We start from the raw sequence: 13,968 nt of genomic DNA, 5'->3' as shown, positions 1-13,968 counted from the left end.
AGACAAGAGGTAGGGACTTTCTGGCTAGTACTCCAGTTTATCAGAAAATAATGCTAACAGTTCACAAGTCACCTTCATGAAATTAAATACGTGTGTAAAGAAAATGTCGAGTGAAGGTTTCTTCACTTCAGAATAGGAGAGAAATTGCTGATCTTTACATCAAACACAGGATTATTTTTAGAATATACTAAAACACCCCCCAATAAAACCAGCAACAAAAAATAAGCAAGAGATTAACCCAGTTAGCAAATGGGCCAATGAACAAACAGTTCACAAAGGTTGAAATGGCCAGTAAACCTGTGAAAATGTTCACCTCTCCAGCCATTAGAGAAGTGTGAACTAAAACTGCGTTGAAACCCCATTGGTAAGTATTTTTAAATCTCTGGTAATGAGTTTCTCTGCCGATACAATATGTCAGATCAGGTCAAATTAAAAGTCTAGGTTTAATGAGCAAAGCAACTTTTGGGTGTTTCTTGGGGGGTCGTGGAAGTAGGAGAGAGATCACACTGCTGCTTCCAAGGAGGGGGCCTTAAATACCCTGTAAGCAAGGTCTTTGAGTAGCTCCAGGAGAGGAGCTGCCTATGGCAGGCTTAGTGAGAACAGAGTGGAGAGTTCCAACATCTCAACCTTTGGGTACCGTTTCAAGTCTATCTATTTCCTGCTGGCATAGAACAGTATGGGGAGGGGAGTCCAGAGTCAGTGGACTCATGCTTGGTGGGAGGTGGGTGAAGAAGCATTTGGTCAACTGCCATCCTGGAAACCTCAGGGGTCTATTTCTTGAGGAAGTGAATAAGGGAGGTTGCTAGGAGAAAAAATAGATTATTAACATTGGCCCTGTGGACAGGACTAGCCATAGGAAGAGTGATGCCTGTCAGAGAGAATGAAACAGATGTGCTCTGGTTGTACAGAGGAGGCAAGGGTTAACGAGCCAGATGCAAAAGAGCAGGTATACCGCTCATTGGGACATTTTGAAAAAATTAAAGGGTCCGGTTCCAGTTGGCCAGACCATTTATCCCGGATAGGTTCCTGTTTCAACCTGGAGAGGTGGTACTAGCACTAATGTCCCAGGAGTTTGGGGAGATGGCACATCAAATTGGGGGATAATGTGCTTCAGGAGTACCTGAGCCATCACAGAGCTGTTTCCCTGGAGGTGGGGGTTGCCTCCATCCCTCCTATAAAGGTATCACTAAGAGTTAAGAGATAATGGAGCTTATTATGAGTGGACATGTGGGCGAAGTCATCCTACTAGTAGGCATCTCATTGGTGTCTTCAGAGCAGGTGCAGGGACTGGCATTATCTGTAGGCTCCCCTGTGGGTTGGCCTTGGCATAAGTCTGGCAGGAGGAGTGGGCCTGTCTAGAGATTGATCCACCAGGCTAGATTCCTTGATAGCAGGATTCTTTGGCCAGGAACCTGCAGATGTCTGTAAGACAACTGGAACAGATTTACAACTTGGTGTCATAGAAAAAGTCTGTGGCTTTGGGTTAAGAGGCATGGACATTTTCCCTAGTGCTTGCTTTCATCCCAGTGAAACATACCTTTAAGTCTATACCTAGAAGATAAACAGAGGAAATTTACTGAAGAAAAGAGGTTGAGCGAGTGGAGGAAGAAGGAGGGAGGCTGAGGAGCATGAGAGGATGAACAGAGTTGAACCTGCCTGCAGGCTTCCCTGCCCTCTCCAATGCTAATCTCTTCAGAGGGGGATGAGTTAGCATCTCGGCAGAGTTTTGCCATATGTGACTGAAGATGATACAGTAATGCTGAGAAAGCTTCTATGCAGTAGCAGTCAAAACTGCAGTGCTAGAACTCAACCTCGGAAGTTACACCAAGACCTATTTATTTTCTGTATTATGAAGCCTGTGAATGAGGCAAACTTGTCTGTGTTTTTAACAGGAAATTTAACCAATGGATTATGAGCTCCCAAAGTGGTTGTAGCCTTGGGGAGTCAGGGGGAGAGATGTTAAACTGGTAAATCTGTCAGTACCTTAGTCATCAACACTATCAGAAGGGATAAATTTCACCTGCTGTATCTGAGCATACCAAAGAAGTTGATCTGTTATGAGGTAATTGATGGTTAACTTGTATGTCTTAGTGATTTACCAGATTAGCTACAGTTTACCAATGTTGGAAAAAGAAAGAAAGTTAGATGTTGTTTTTAAATTGGTCTTTGTCACCCCGAATAGACCTTAGATAAGGAGGAAAAAACCTATTGTCAGACTGTTTAGGTCATCATATTGCTACATCATAAAATAGGAATATCTCAGTCTCTGGTGTTCAGCTGTGGTCCTGGGACATAGATTGTATTCATAATCTGTGGAAGGCAAAACACAAGTTTTAACGTTGTAAACAATTTAGTGTTTGATTGAATACATGGAGGTGCAACTTTGATTCCTCAGTAAACCAGCATTGTTTAGAAATCTGTCTTTCATAAACCTTGTTTTTTTTTAAAATCATATTAGAGATCTAATGTCTCCTTGGTGGACCACTCCATATGGTCAATTTTATTTAAGAGGTGATATAGTCATGTGACCTCCCTCTGTTTCAGCATTAGTCAAAGTGGTGACTGCCCATGTGTTGTACTTAGTTAAAATGGTGGCCGACCATGTGTTATTTCCCAGAACAATTTCAGTTTGCAATCACAAGTTTTCATTTCACTAACTGAATAACTTTCTCTGTCATCACATCAGATTCACGGCCAGAAAAACCCAGCGGCAAATTTTGAACCCAGGCAGCTGGTTGTAATAGCAACAGCTGAGCTGTTACCAAGAACATGAGCTGTTACATGTTACATAGAACATGTAAACCCAGGCATTTAAAACCAGTCAGAAACAAGCATTCAGTGGCCACATGTATTTATACACAAGAAAATACATAGGCACAGAGTGCTGTCCATCCATACAAAGTAGACAGAATGTTTTAACAGAAAGACAGACATAACTTTCCATGGGAAGCCATGTCAGATGATCAACTTAAAAATCCTAAGATTGTTAAAGGGAGCTGCGGGTTGCATTCCGCCACCTAGCTCCTGCCACCTGCTAGCTTTACCTCAAATAACAACACACAAACTGTGTTCTTTTAAACACTGCTTGGCTCATTAGTTCCAGCCTCTTACTGGCTAGCTCTTACATATTGATCTAACCCATTTCTAATATTCTGTGTAGCACCACTAGGTGTGCTTACCGGGAAAGATTCAGCATGTCTGACCTGGGGGCTTGCTTCATCACCTCTGCCCTGATGATGAGCTGCATGGTGTCTGTCTGAGGAATCTTACCTCACTTCCTCTTCCTCCCAGCATTCTGTTCTGTTTACTCCACCCACCTATGTGGAGTTAGAACCATAGTTCTAACCTATGAGGGCCAAGCAGTTTCTTTATTATAATTAACCAATGACCTTCCTCCATCATAAGATCAGAACTCGCAGTATAAGAAACCATAAGAATTAAAGCAGTAGGCAGGGAGGATGCTCCCAGTTGGAGGGAAGGATGACAACACCCATTGCATTCCCCACACTACACCGGCTCCAGCTTGCTAAGCATAGCAACGATGGGAGGCATCAGAAGACCAATGTGGCATGCTGTCCCCTTCCCCAAGGCAAACGGATGTATGCCTCCTATGTACGGAGTGGAAAGCCGGATGGGACAGAGGGACAGCCACAGTCTGTCATGCCACGGTGTCAGTGGTGGTAGCAGGAGCAGGGGAAGACAAGAACCATGTGGAGAATGCAGCTGACTTGTTCCACATTGTAGCACATGGAAGAACAAGACACCCGGTGAGAGAGCAGGCAGAGCAGAGTGGGGTATGGGTAGGGAGGAAGTACAGATCCCAAATACTGAGTAACTTTGGATAAATTTTGCAGCAGTTGGGGAAATAGATTTAGACTTGGTGCTGCCCACTTCAAAGGCTATGCCAGAGACCAAAGATAATGGCAGGACATTCTCCTAGATGGCTTGAGGTCAAGTGGCGAGGGGAGCGGAGGTGTCTTTGCATAGAACATCTCCTAACCAAAGGTCCCACAGAACAAAGACAAGCCTTGCTTCAGAAGTGGGTTAGGGTTGCCCCTGCACAGCCACATCTTGGCAGGGTACCCTGAAGATTGGGAGGGTTCTTGGAACTCTAAACAGTGATTTGGAATGGGCAGTTTATTGGGCCAAAAGCTGATCAGTTTGGGAGGGAGCATTGTAAGAGGGAGAGTGGCTTCCCACATCCACGTGGTTATGGTATCCAGGCCCAGCACCAGACAATAGGTATTTTTGAATCCCGACAGTGGGTTTCTCTGCTGATGCAATGGGTCAGATCAGGCCAAATTAAAATCCAGGTTTAATGAGCAAAGCACCCCTGGGTGATCTCAGGGCTAAGAAGAAATCACACTGCTGCTCCCAAATGAAAATCTTAAATACCCTATAGGCATGGTCTTTAAGCAGCCTCGAGGGGGGTCGGGGAGCTGCCAGTGGTGGGCTTTCTAAGAAGGGTGGGGGAGCCAGGCGGTGGTGGTGCACACCTTTAATTCTAGTAGAGGCAGGCAGATCTCTGTGAGTTCGAGGCCAGCCTGGTCTACAAGAGCTAGCTCCAGGACAGGCTCCAAAGCTACAGAGAAACCCTGTCTTTAGGGTGGGGTTTGTAATGGGAAGTGAGACTGGAGCGGAGATTTCCAACACCATCACACCTGTTAGTATGATGTCATCATAACAGCAAATGATGGGAAACGTGGACAAATGTAGGTTGTATATACTGCTGGTGGGAATGTCAGTTGTTTTTGCCAATATGTGTATCATTATGGAGGGTCCTCAAAAAACTGGTACTATATTCACTACATACATATCCCAAGTATGCTGTTTGTATGACCTGCATGGCTTCAAGTCATCTTACCATAGAGAAACTTGTATGTGAGTTGCAGCACTATTTGCAATAATTAGGTTATAGGAACCGCCCTTATGTTCAACAACAAAGGACTGGATATAAGAAATGAGGTACATGCATGCAGTGGAATTTCATTTGGTCATAACAAGAATAAAGATATCATTTGCTGAAAAACGTGATTCACCTGGAGGTAATACTATTAAACAAATTTAAGTGTGCCCCCATAAAGTTGTGGTACCTAGATTTTATACAGATATATAAAATGTTTGTGTATACATGAATGTAGAAGAAAAGCTCCATAGATGACCCTGAGGACTGACTGGAGCAGTGAAGGCAGAGCAGAGCACTTGGAGGACGATATCCTCAACTACGTTATCTACTCTATGGAGAATTTCCTGTGGAGCATCACACTGTGTACAATAATATATACAATGAAGACATTTGAGACAGGCTTTCTCTGTTATCTAGCCTGGCAGCCCTGGAACTATAGACTAGACTGGCATTGTACTCACAGAGAGCCTCCTGACTCTGCCTCCCAGGTGTTGGGATTAAAAGCATGTACCGTAATGTCTGGCCTTACAATGAAAAATTTTTTAATTAATTTATTTAAAGAAAGTCCTTTATAGCTTACTTTCAGTCTTATATATTTATCTAATTGTACAAATTGTTTTTGTTCAACAATACACTATTACATATAGATAAAATAATGTGAACTCTCTGAGATACTACATTGACATAATTTTTACTGATTCATTGTGCAATCGAAACATTTGCGGTCTCTAGACTCACTGGTGTCTGAGATTTTTGAGGTACTTTGGAGGTTACAAAATGTAGTGATTCTTTCTACCTTGAAGCATATTAAAAGTCTTTCGGTGTACTGTAGGGAGGTGAGGTGCTACACTTAGCAATGGGAACGAATCGTCCCACAATCAGCAGTGACTCTGCACTTTACTACTGGATGACAGCTCCGTTTATTTCACTCATTGCCACTTTTATACCAGTCATTCTTCAAAGTTTGTTTCCTGCCTATATCAATTACCATACTATATCTTTCACAAAAATATCTAGGTAACAGATTAAAGCTGGGAATTATTTATTTTGGCTCACAGGTCCAGAGGTTTCAATCTTCATGGTGGAGAGACTATTGCAAAGCATAACAACTCATATTGTGACTGTCAGGTAATAGGCAATTTCACTGACTTTTAAAGTTTCCTGAAGGGGCAGCAGTCTTAGCAGATTATGCCATTAGATCCCTGTCTTAAAAGCACATCTAATCATGCTTATACACATTTGCATGTGGAAGCTCAACCTCTTGTGTTTAAAATAAAGCAGACTAATCTACGTTTGTTAGGAGAGTCTTGAATGACTTGCCTACCTGACACCACATTGCAGCAACATAAATACTGTTAGCTAGATCCAAATGATGGTGTCTTAGTTAGGGCTTCTACTTCTGTGAAGAGACACCATAACTCCAGCAAGTCTTATAAAACAGAACATTTGATTGGACAGTCTTTCAGTTCAGAGGTTTGGTCCATTATTGTCATGGCAGAACATGAACGTGTATAGGCAAACATGAAATTGGAGAAAGAGCTAAGAGCCCTACATCTTGATCCACAGGCAACAAGAAGTAAACTGAATTAGGCTTAACTTGAGCATAGGAGACCTCAGAGGCTGTCCTCACAATGACAAACTTCCTCCAACACCTCCTAATAGTGCCACCCCCTATGAGTTTATTTGGGCCAGTAACATTCAAACTATCACAGATAACTTCCACATGCACACACCCACAACAGGTATACTCTTTTATTTACTTGTCTGATATTCCATGTTATTCAGTGATATGCATAATATGCAACATACTGTCTGAGTAGAAAAGTTACACTTAAATATGGAAAATAAAATCATGTATTTGAGATGCCATAATATTTTGTTTGAACTTACTCCTTGTAGTATTTTTGAGTGTGAAATATAGTAGTGAGGTAATTAATGCCAGTCAGATACTGACTTTAGGTATTTTCTTTTCATTAAATTTTCAGCAGTGTTAGGGAACTAGTGAATTTAACACCATTGTTATTGATCATGATTTATGTGTAAAGTGTTAAATGTTTGTACGTGAGCAAAAGCATTTGAACTTTAATTCAGAACCCTTATGATTCTTATCTAGAATTTTATACCAATTCTAATATTTCATGCACTTCGACTATATTTTCCATAACTGTACATACATACACTACTTAAAAACATAACTAAGGTGGCTATAAATTTGATTGTTATAGATGACTATCCACTAACCATTATTTCTTAGTTATCCTAAAGAGTTTATAGTAGTAGCTTTTAAGAACTAGAATTTACATTACATTTTAAAATGAGTCGCATAGGTTCACGATTAGAAACACATATCCAGTATGTTAAAACAAAACCTCAAATTTGTATTAATATAAAAAATCCATACCATTGTAAAATATTTGAGACTAGTAGTTGGTTTTCAGTTTAAAAGTAGATTCAATACTCTACCATTTTATTCTATCATTCTTATATTCCCCCTTTTTGTTCCCCATCCCCCCTTTACAACATTAGGTAGGAGAGAAAGGATAGACAAATGAAAAAAAAAGTAAATCCCTTAATCTTACTTTTTTTTACTTCTTCCCTAACCATGACTAATAACAGCTTACAATCAATTCCCCTAAATGACAACAAACATCCAAAACCCACCAAATGACCAAAAACTATCCACACCACTTCTTGGTAATGTGGTTGTCATTTTCTTCAAATTACTTCTTATTATCTGGGGCAGCAGCATCTTTAGAGGCCCCTGAGAAAATTGTGATAATGGCCAAGTCCTGGGAGAGCTAGCTGTATCATTTGTTGTCTAGTCTCTGTGAGAAAGTGTGGGGCTTAACAGAAGTTCTGCCTGGAGGAGTCTGTGAGCCTGGACCATCTTAACTAGTTGCTCTGAAGTTGTCCTAAAGGTTTGCACATCAAAACTGATCTTTGGGTAGTGTTTGTTAGCTTAATGGCATTACCACAGTCATCATTGAAGGACCCCTTCATTTTTTTTGGAGCACTCGAAGGTTCTTGTTACGAATGGTCATGGTTTACTGCAGAAAACTTAAAACATTTTATATGCTGTATACAACAGATCTCTGAAATGTTAGACAACCAGAATCTATCAAGTACATCAGGGGTACACAAGCTCAGTGCCTAATTACCTGCTTCAGACTCAAACCCTGAAACACATACAAGTAGCTGGATGAAGCTTATGTTGAGAATTAATTAGTAGCCTACATGACTACTAATATCCTGCAAAGTTTATATATACATGAAAATCTTATAGATTTTGAGATAGTATTTATATCTTAGGAAAAGTTTCAAAGAGTCAAAATGAAACCAAGGATTCATGACAATATAATAGTCCCTTAATTTTGATTTTCTTCTATCCCGTACTAGGCAACTCTTTAAACATGAAACAGAGATTTTCAGTTTTCCTTTAACAAGCATGCTTAGGTTTAGAGAAGAAGAAAGCCATGCTCCAACTGCAAAACCAGCTTTGATTTTTAATTGAATTGGGATTAAGAAAAGACCATGTTTGGGAAGATTGATGAAATTCTACCCTGATTTACTCTTTTTCTTGGGATATTTTCTCTTGATGATTCCTCCTCCTCAGATATCTCATTTGTCCAGAAACCTATAGATTCCCTAGTTGGATACTTTTATCCTGGAAGGACAAAAACAAAACCCTGCCCAATTCTAACTGTTGGAACAGGGTACATGTTCTTATACTTTCCTTGGCTAGTTGCCAAGTCTGCAGGTTGATTGTAATTGGCTTTCATCATCTCATAGGGATTGTCAGTCTTAAGAGGTGTGACTTTGTTGGAGTCGGTATGAGCTGTTGGAGGAACTGTGTCACTGTGGGGGTTTGCTGTGCTTTGAGGTTTTCTGTGCTCTGAGTACCACCCAGTATCTCAGTTGATTTCTTTTTACCTGCAAGATCTAGTAGTCTCAGCTCTAGCACCACATCTCCCTCTACGCCGCTGTGTTCTCTGCCATGGTGATAATAGGTTTAACTTCAGAAAGTGTAAGCCATCCCCTTAATTAAATGTTTTCTTTATAAGAGTTGCCATGGTCATGGTGTCTCTTCACAGCAGTGAAAACCCAAAGGCACCAAGTGATAGAAAAGTCTTTTTTTTCCTGATTCTTCAACCTTGTCCCAAGCACTCAAGCTGTTAAGGGCCAGTGTGTGTTCATCCAATTCAAACTATCTGCAACAAATTGCAGCAAGTTGTATGCATCAAATTCAACTGTTGCAACTCGGCATATTGGTGCTCACCTAGAAGCTGGTCTTGGGAATCATCAATGCCTCTAGCCCTATTTCATTGTTCTATGACTCTAGCTTGCTCTTGCCACCATGTTATCCATTGTGTCTGAGACCAGCTTTCAATATTTCTGTGACCAATTCTTTCCAGTCTTGTGGGATATTTCTGTTCTGCATTGCTTATGAATTTAACGTCTGCTTTACATAGGATGAACGCTTACCATATGAAACGACTGCTTCTTCAAATCTCCTCAAATAGAATATGTCTATAGGATTCCATTAACTTTCTGATGACCTTAGGGTGTGTGTTGTCTCCTGGTTGTTGTATAGTAACTACGGCAGGTTTTCTAATAATTTTGGGACACTGCACTTCAGTTCATGATGCAGTGGCATGGTGGGTTCTTGTCTACATTCCTGTGTCTGAGTATTTCTCTTATTTTCATTAGTAGGTCAGTATAAGGTTTGTCTGTGGGGTTTTTTTTTTGTTGTTGTTGTTTTGTTTTGAGACTCTGAGTAGCAGTCCTGACAGGCCTTGAACTCACTGAGATCCACTTGCTTCTGCCTCCTAAGTGCTGGAACTAAAGGTGTGCCTCCACCACCTGGCCTAAGGCTTACATCTTATCAGTCAAAATTTCTTATCTTTATGTACAAGTGTTTCTAAAATTTTTATCTTATCTGTCAACTTCTCATATTTGGCACAATTATCAGACCACACATTTTATATTTGGCAAAAGAAACCACTGTGGCTATGAAGGATGAGATGAATTACCAAACTGATGATGATTATAATCGGCATTATGTCAATCCCAGCTAAGTCTTTTATCCCCTCATTTACTATTTTTATTTTCAAACCATCCATGGTAGCATTATTTAGGGTCCTAGTACCCTGCTTTGTGATATTTTTCATCCTTAACATGGAAATGATTTTTTTTTTTTTAAAAAAAAAACTCTTCCAAAGGTCCTGAGTTCAATTCCCAGCAACCACATGGTGGCTCACAACCATCTGTAATGAGGTCTGGCGCCCTCTTCTGACCTGCAGGCATACAGACAGAATATTTTATACATAATAAATAAATAAGTAAATAAATAAATATTTTTTTTAAAAAAATGGGGCTGGAGAGATGGCTCAGCGGTTAAGAGCATTGCCTGCTCTTCCAAAGGTCCTGAGTTCAATTCCCAACAACCACATGGTGGCTCACAACCATCTGTAATGAGGTCTGGTGCCCACTTCTGGCCTTCAGGCATACACGCCAACAGAGTATTGTATACATAATAAATAAATAAATAAATAAATAAATAAATAAATAAATATTTACAAACAAATATTACTCAACTCTCTCCCTCAAGACGTCCCAATGTCTCACCAAATCTGCTGAGTTCTCTGTTTGGTGGTGGGCTCAAGACGTCCAATGTCTCACCAAATCTGCTGACTTCTCTGTTTGGTGGTGGGCTCAAGCACCTCCTGCAGTTTCCAAGTCTAAGTCCACTTTCCAGAGTTCCCACGAGTAATGTCCGACTAGTGTGAATTCTCCATTTATGTGATCATGTCACACATTGGAGTGCCAAAATATTGTTTTCCCACTGGCACAGAGGCTATACCTGAATACTACTGTCTTCAGGCGGTAACTGTGGCAGTCACTGGCCCACTTCTCAGGCAGCCATGTCCTGCTAGATCTGTCTCTCACCACTGTCACCAAATACAGTTATTTAAAGATTTATTTTTTATTATGTATACAGTGTTCTATCTACCTCTTTGCCTACACGCCAGAAGAGGGCATCAGATATCATTATAGATGTGTGTGGTGCTGGGAACTGAACTCAGAACCTCTGGAAGAGAAGTCAGTGATCTTAAGCCCTGAGCCATTTCTCCAGCCTCCGGATGTACTATTTAACTAAATCCTTATTGTTCTGTTTACCACACAGTGGAGGCTTGTAGCGGCGTAAACGAATGCAGACAGTTTGTAAAAATATATATAGTTTTAATGTAGAAATAGACATACAGAACCACCGTTCCCGCGGAGACCAGGAGAGTAGAAGAGAGAGCTCGGAGCACGCTCGCCAAATTTATAGGCAGACATTAGCCCGAGGCGAACACGCCCCCTAAGGGGCGGGACTTATCCCTACATCTCCCCTTTTTGTCTAAATAAGACAGAACTAAACCAAATACAACTACATACAATAACAACAAATAATAAATATAACAAACAATATTGAGAACAAAAGCTTTGCTAAACATTCTATCTCAAGGAGTCCAAATAATGTAAAGAGTAACTACAATTATATAATCTTCAACTCAGTCAAAGATCTGAGAAGGGAATAAACACTACTCAACAAACGAGATATATCCAAAATGTGCAACAATTGACAGAGACAACTGACTACCTGGGCAATCACCCAAAGTCTCATTTGCAATGTTGAGTCAACCAATTTTGGCTAAGGCCTAACATAACTGACATACCATTATTAAAGGCAAGGAACTTTTCAAAACTATCTTACCCTGTCTTGGCAGGATATGACAGTCCTGTTTTATCCATTGATGCACGCTCTGTATCTGTGTCAGTGGTTGAGGTATAGGCATTTCTTTGCCCAAAGGCCAGTTCTGCCAAATAGAAAGGCTCCAGGTGGAGTGTCTTTGGTGCTCAACATTCTCTCGGGAATGGAGTGGTGTTGCCAGGAGCAATTGTGTCTCACTATCACGAAACTCTGACTTAGATTAAAGGCCATTTTCTACAGCTCTTTGAAGAGGTTGAAGATTATCTATCTATACTGAGTATAATCTCTATATATCTAAAGAACCTGATTAGTCTGATTATAAATGACAAACTTAGATGACTATTTATCTATATAATTCTCAATATCTATCTAACTTAAAGACTAAGACAATAAACAACTGTGTAACAAATGAGGATAATGACCTCCAAATGTAAACACTGTACAAATATACATTGCAATATGGTAAATATATATCAATGCACAAACATTATATAAGTATCTTAATCAGAGGTAGAAATGTACATTGCAATATGGTAAATGTATACAATATATATATCAATACAATATATGTCAATACATAAAAATGTTTTAAACAGACATAGAAACATGCATGCATACAATAGTCAATATAATTTAACTTTGTTTCAATATACAAGAATTGATACCAATATATTTGTCTAAATTTTATCACAATTATAAATCTATAATCCCATCATTCCCTCTTTTTTTTTTTTTCAAAATGATCCCTGAGCTTATAAAATTCCTCCCCCAACCTCCCAACCCCTAAATGATGTCCCTAAACCCAGGGGTAAACTTTACTGGGAGAGGGGACGTCGTCCTCTAGAATTACTTCCAGCTGTCATGGGGGCGACGTTCTTTCTGGGGGATCCTGTGAAAGTAAAATGATGGTTAAATTTCAAGATCAATGTCTTTTAAAATTGCAAATAGTCTCTGAGTATTTTGTGGAGGTCTGGCCAGAATGTTGTACAAGATGTGCACCATTTCAGCTAACCAAGTTGGGATCGTCTTGTGCAGCTGGTATCCAAAACAGGTCTTGTAGTAGCGCTATCAGTATCATGACGTCATCTCAACCAGGTAGAGTTGTTGTTGTGGGGCCCCATCTTCTTCCTGGAAACTTCAAATGTCACTTTGGGAAAAACTCATTGTTCATTGTGAAAAACTTAAACATTAATCATATAGACATATATATACATACATATATATATTCAATAAAAGGCATGATATATATATTCAATGAAAAGTATGATAGATATGAAGAAAAGCAAGGATGTTTTCTAAACTCGTATTTCTTTCTGTCCCATATCATGGCTCTTGACATGAGACAGAAACTCCAGAAACTCTGGGTTTTTCTCTTACTAACAGGCTTGGAATTGGAGAGGGACTGAGCCAGAGTCCAACTTCAAAACCAGCTCTATATATTTATAAAGAAATGTTTAATAAGACATATAAATAAAAATTAATACTTACAAAATGTGTCCATCCATCAGTAATTAAATATTCAGGGTCCCTCAATTTCTTTGAAGATGAGTATTTTCCTGTGGAGATAAGAAAAGAACCCTGCCTCCAACCTATCTGTATTTCTTACCATCAGTATGTTCGCCATCCTTATGAAAGAATTGTTATTTATCTTTTCCAAGTGGCTTCTCTTCTTCAAACCGAACCTTTATTAATTTTGATGGTATCCACAATTTTTCCTCACCTGTGGAGATAAGAGCAAAACCCCTTCCCCAACGTAGCACATATCCTGGCTTCCATTGTGAGGTCAGCACATCCTTGAAATAAACTGGTTGATTTAGTTCAGTAGACTTTTCCATTATCCAATGTCTTTCTGCAGCCGTTGTTCCCTTCTCATTAGCGTTGAGAAAATTCAAGGTTAACAAAGCATTATGTAGCCTATTTCTGGGGGTGTTTTCCACCCCTTTCTGTTTGTTCAACATATCTTTTATAGTTCGATTTGATCTTTCTATGACTGCTTGACCTGTAGGATTGTATGGTATACCTGTAACATGCTTGATATTGTAATAATCAAAAAACCGTTTCATTTTCCTAGAAACATAAGCAGGACCATTGTCCGTTTTTATTTGTGTAGGTATACCCATGATAGCCATGACTTCTAATAAATGAGTGATTACTGAATCAGCTTTTTCTGAACTTAAAGCAGTTGCCCACTGAAAGCCTGAATAAGTGTCAATGGTGTGATGAACATATTTTAATTTGCCAAATTCTGCAAAGTGGAACACATCCATCTGCCAGATTTCATTCCTTTGGGTGCCCTTTGGATTAGCCC

The 13,968-nt window shown here is 39.8% G+C and overlaps 1 protein-coding gene across 13 annotated transcripts in view; it reads left to right on the top strand.

Moving 5' to 3' along the window:
• Asb3 (ankyrin repeat and SOCS box containing 3) overlaps positions 1-13,968 on the top strand; it is a 391,624-nt gene that overhangs the window by 68,283 nt on the left and 309,373 nt on the right. Inside the window, exon 10 of one of the 13 annotated variants that reach the window (XM_075942495.1) lies at positions 5,965-6,053. The exons of the other annotated variants lie outside the window; for them this stretch is intronic. Within the exon in view, the coding sequence (XP_075798610.1) occupies positions 5,965-6,038 (74 nt within the window). The 3' untranslated portion in view covers positions 6,039-6,053. Of the gene's footprint in view, positions 1-5,964; positions 6,054-13,968 lie in introns of those variants that run through there. 13 annotated transcript variants of the gene reach the window in all.

The sequence above is a fragment of the Microtus pennsylvanicus genome, chromosome 12 (assembly GCF_037038515.1).
Source record: "Microtus pennsylvanicus isolate mMicPen1 chromosome 12, mMicPen1.hap1, whole genome shotgun sequence".
Classification (NCBI taxonomy): Eukaryota; Metazoa; Chordata; class Mammalia; order Rodentia; family Cricetidae; genus Microtus; species Microtus pennsylvanicus.
Note: the sequence above shows the minus strand (reverse complement) of the source record. Positions and strands in the feature narration are given on the sequence as shown.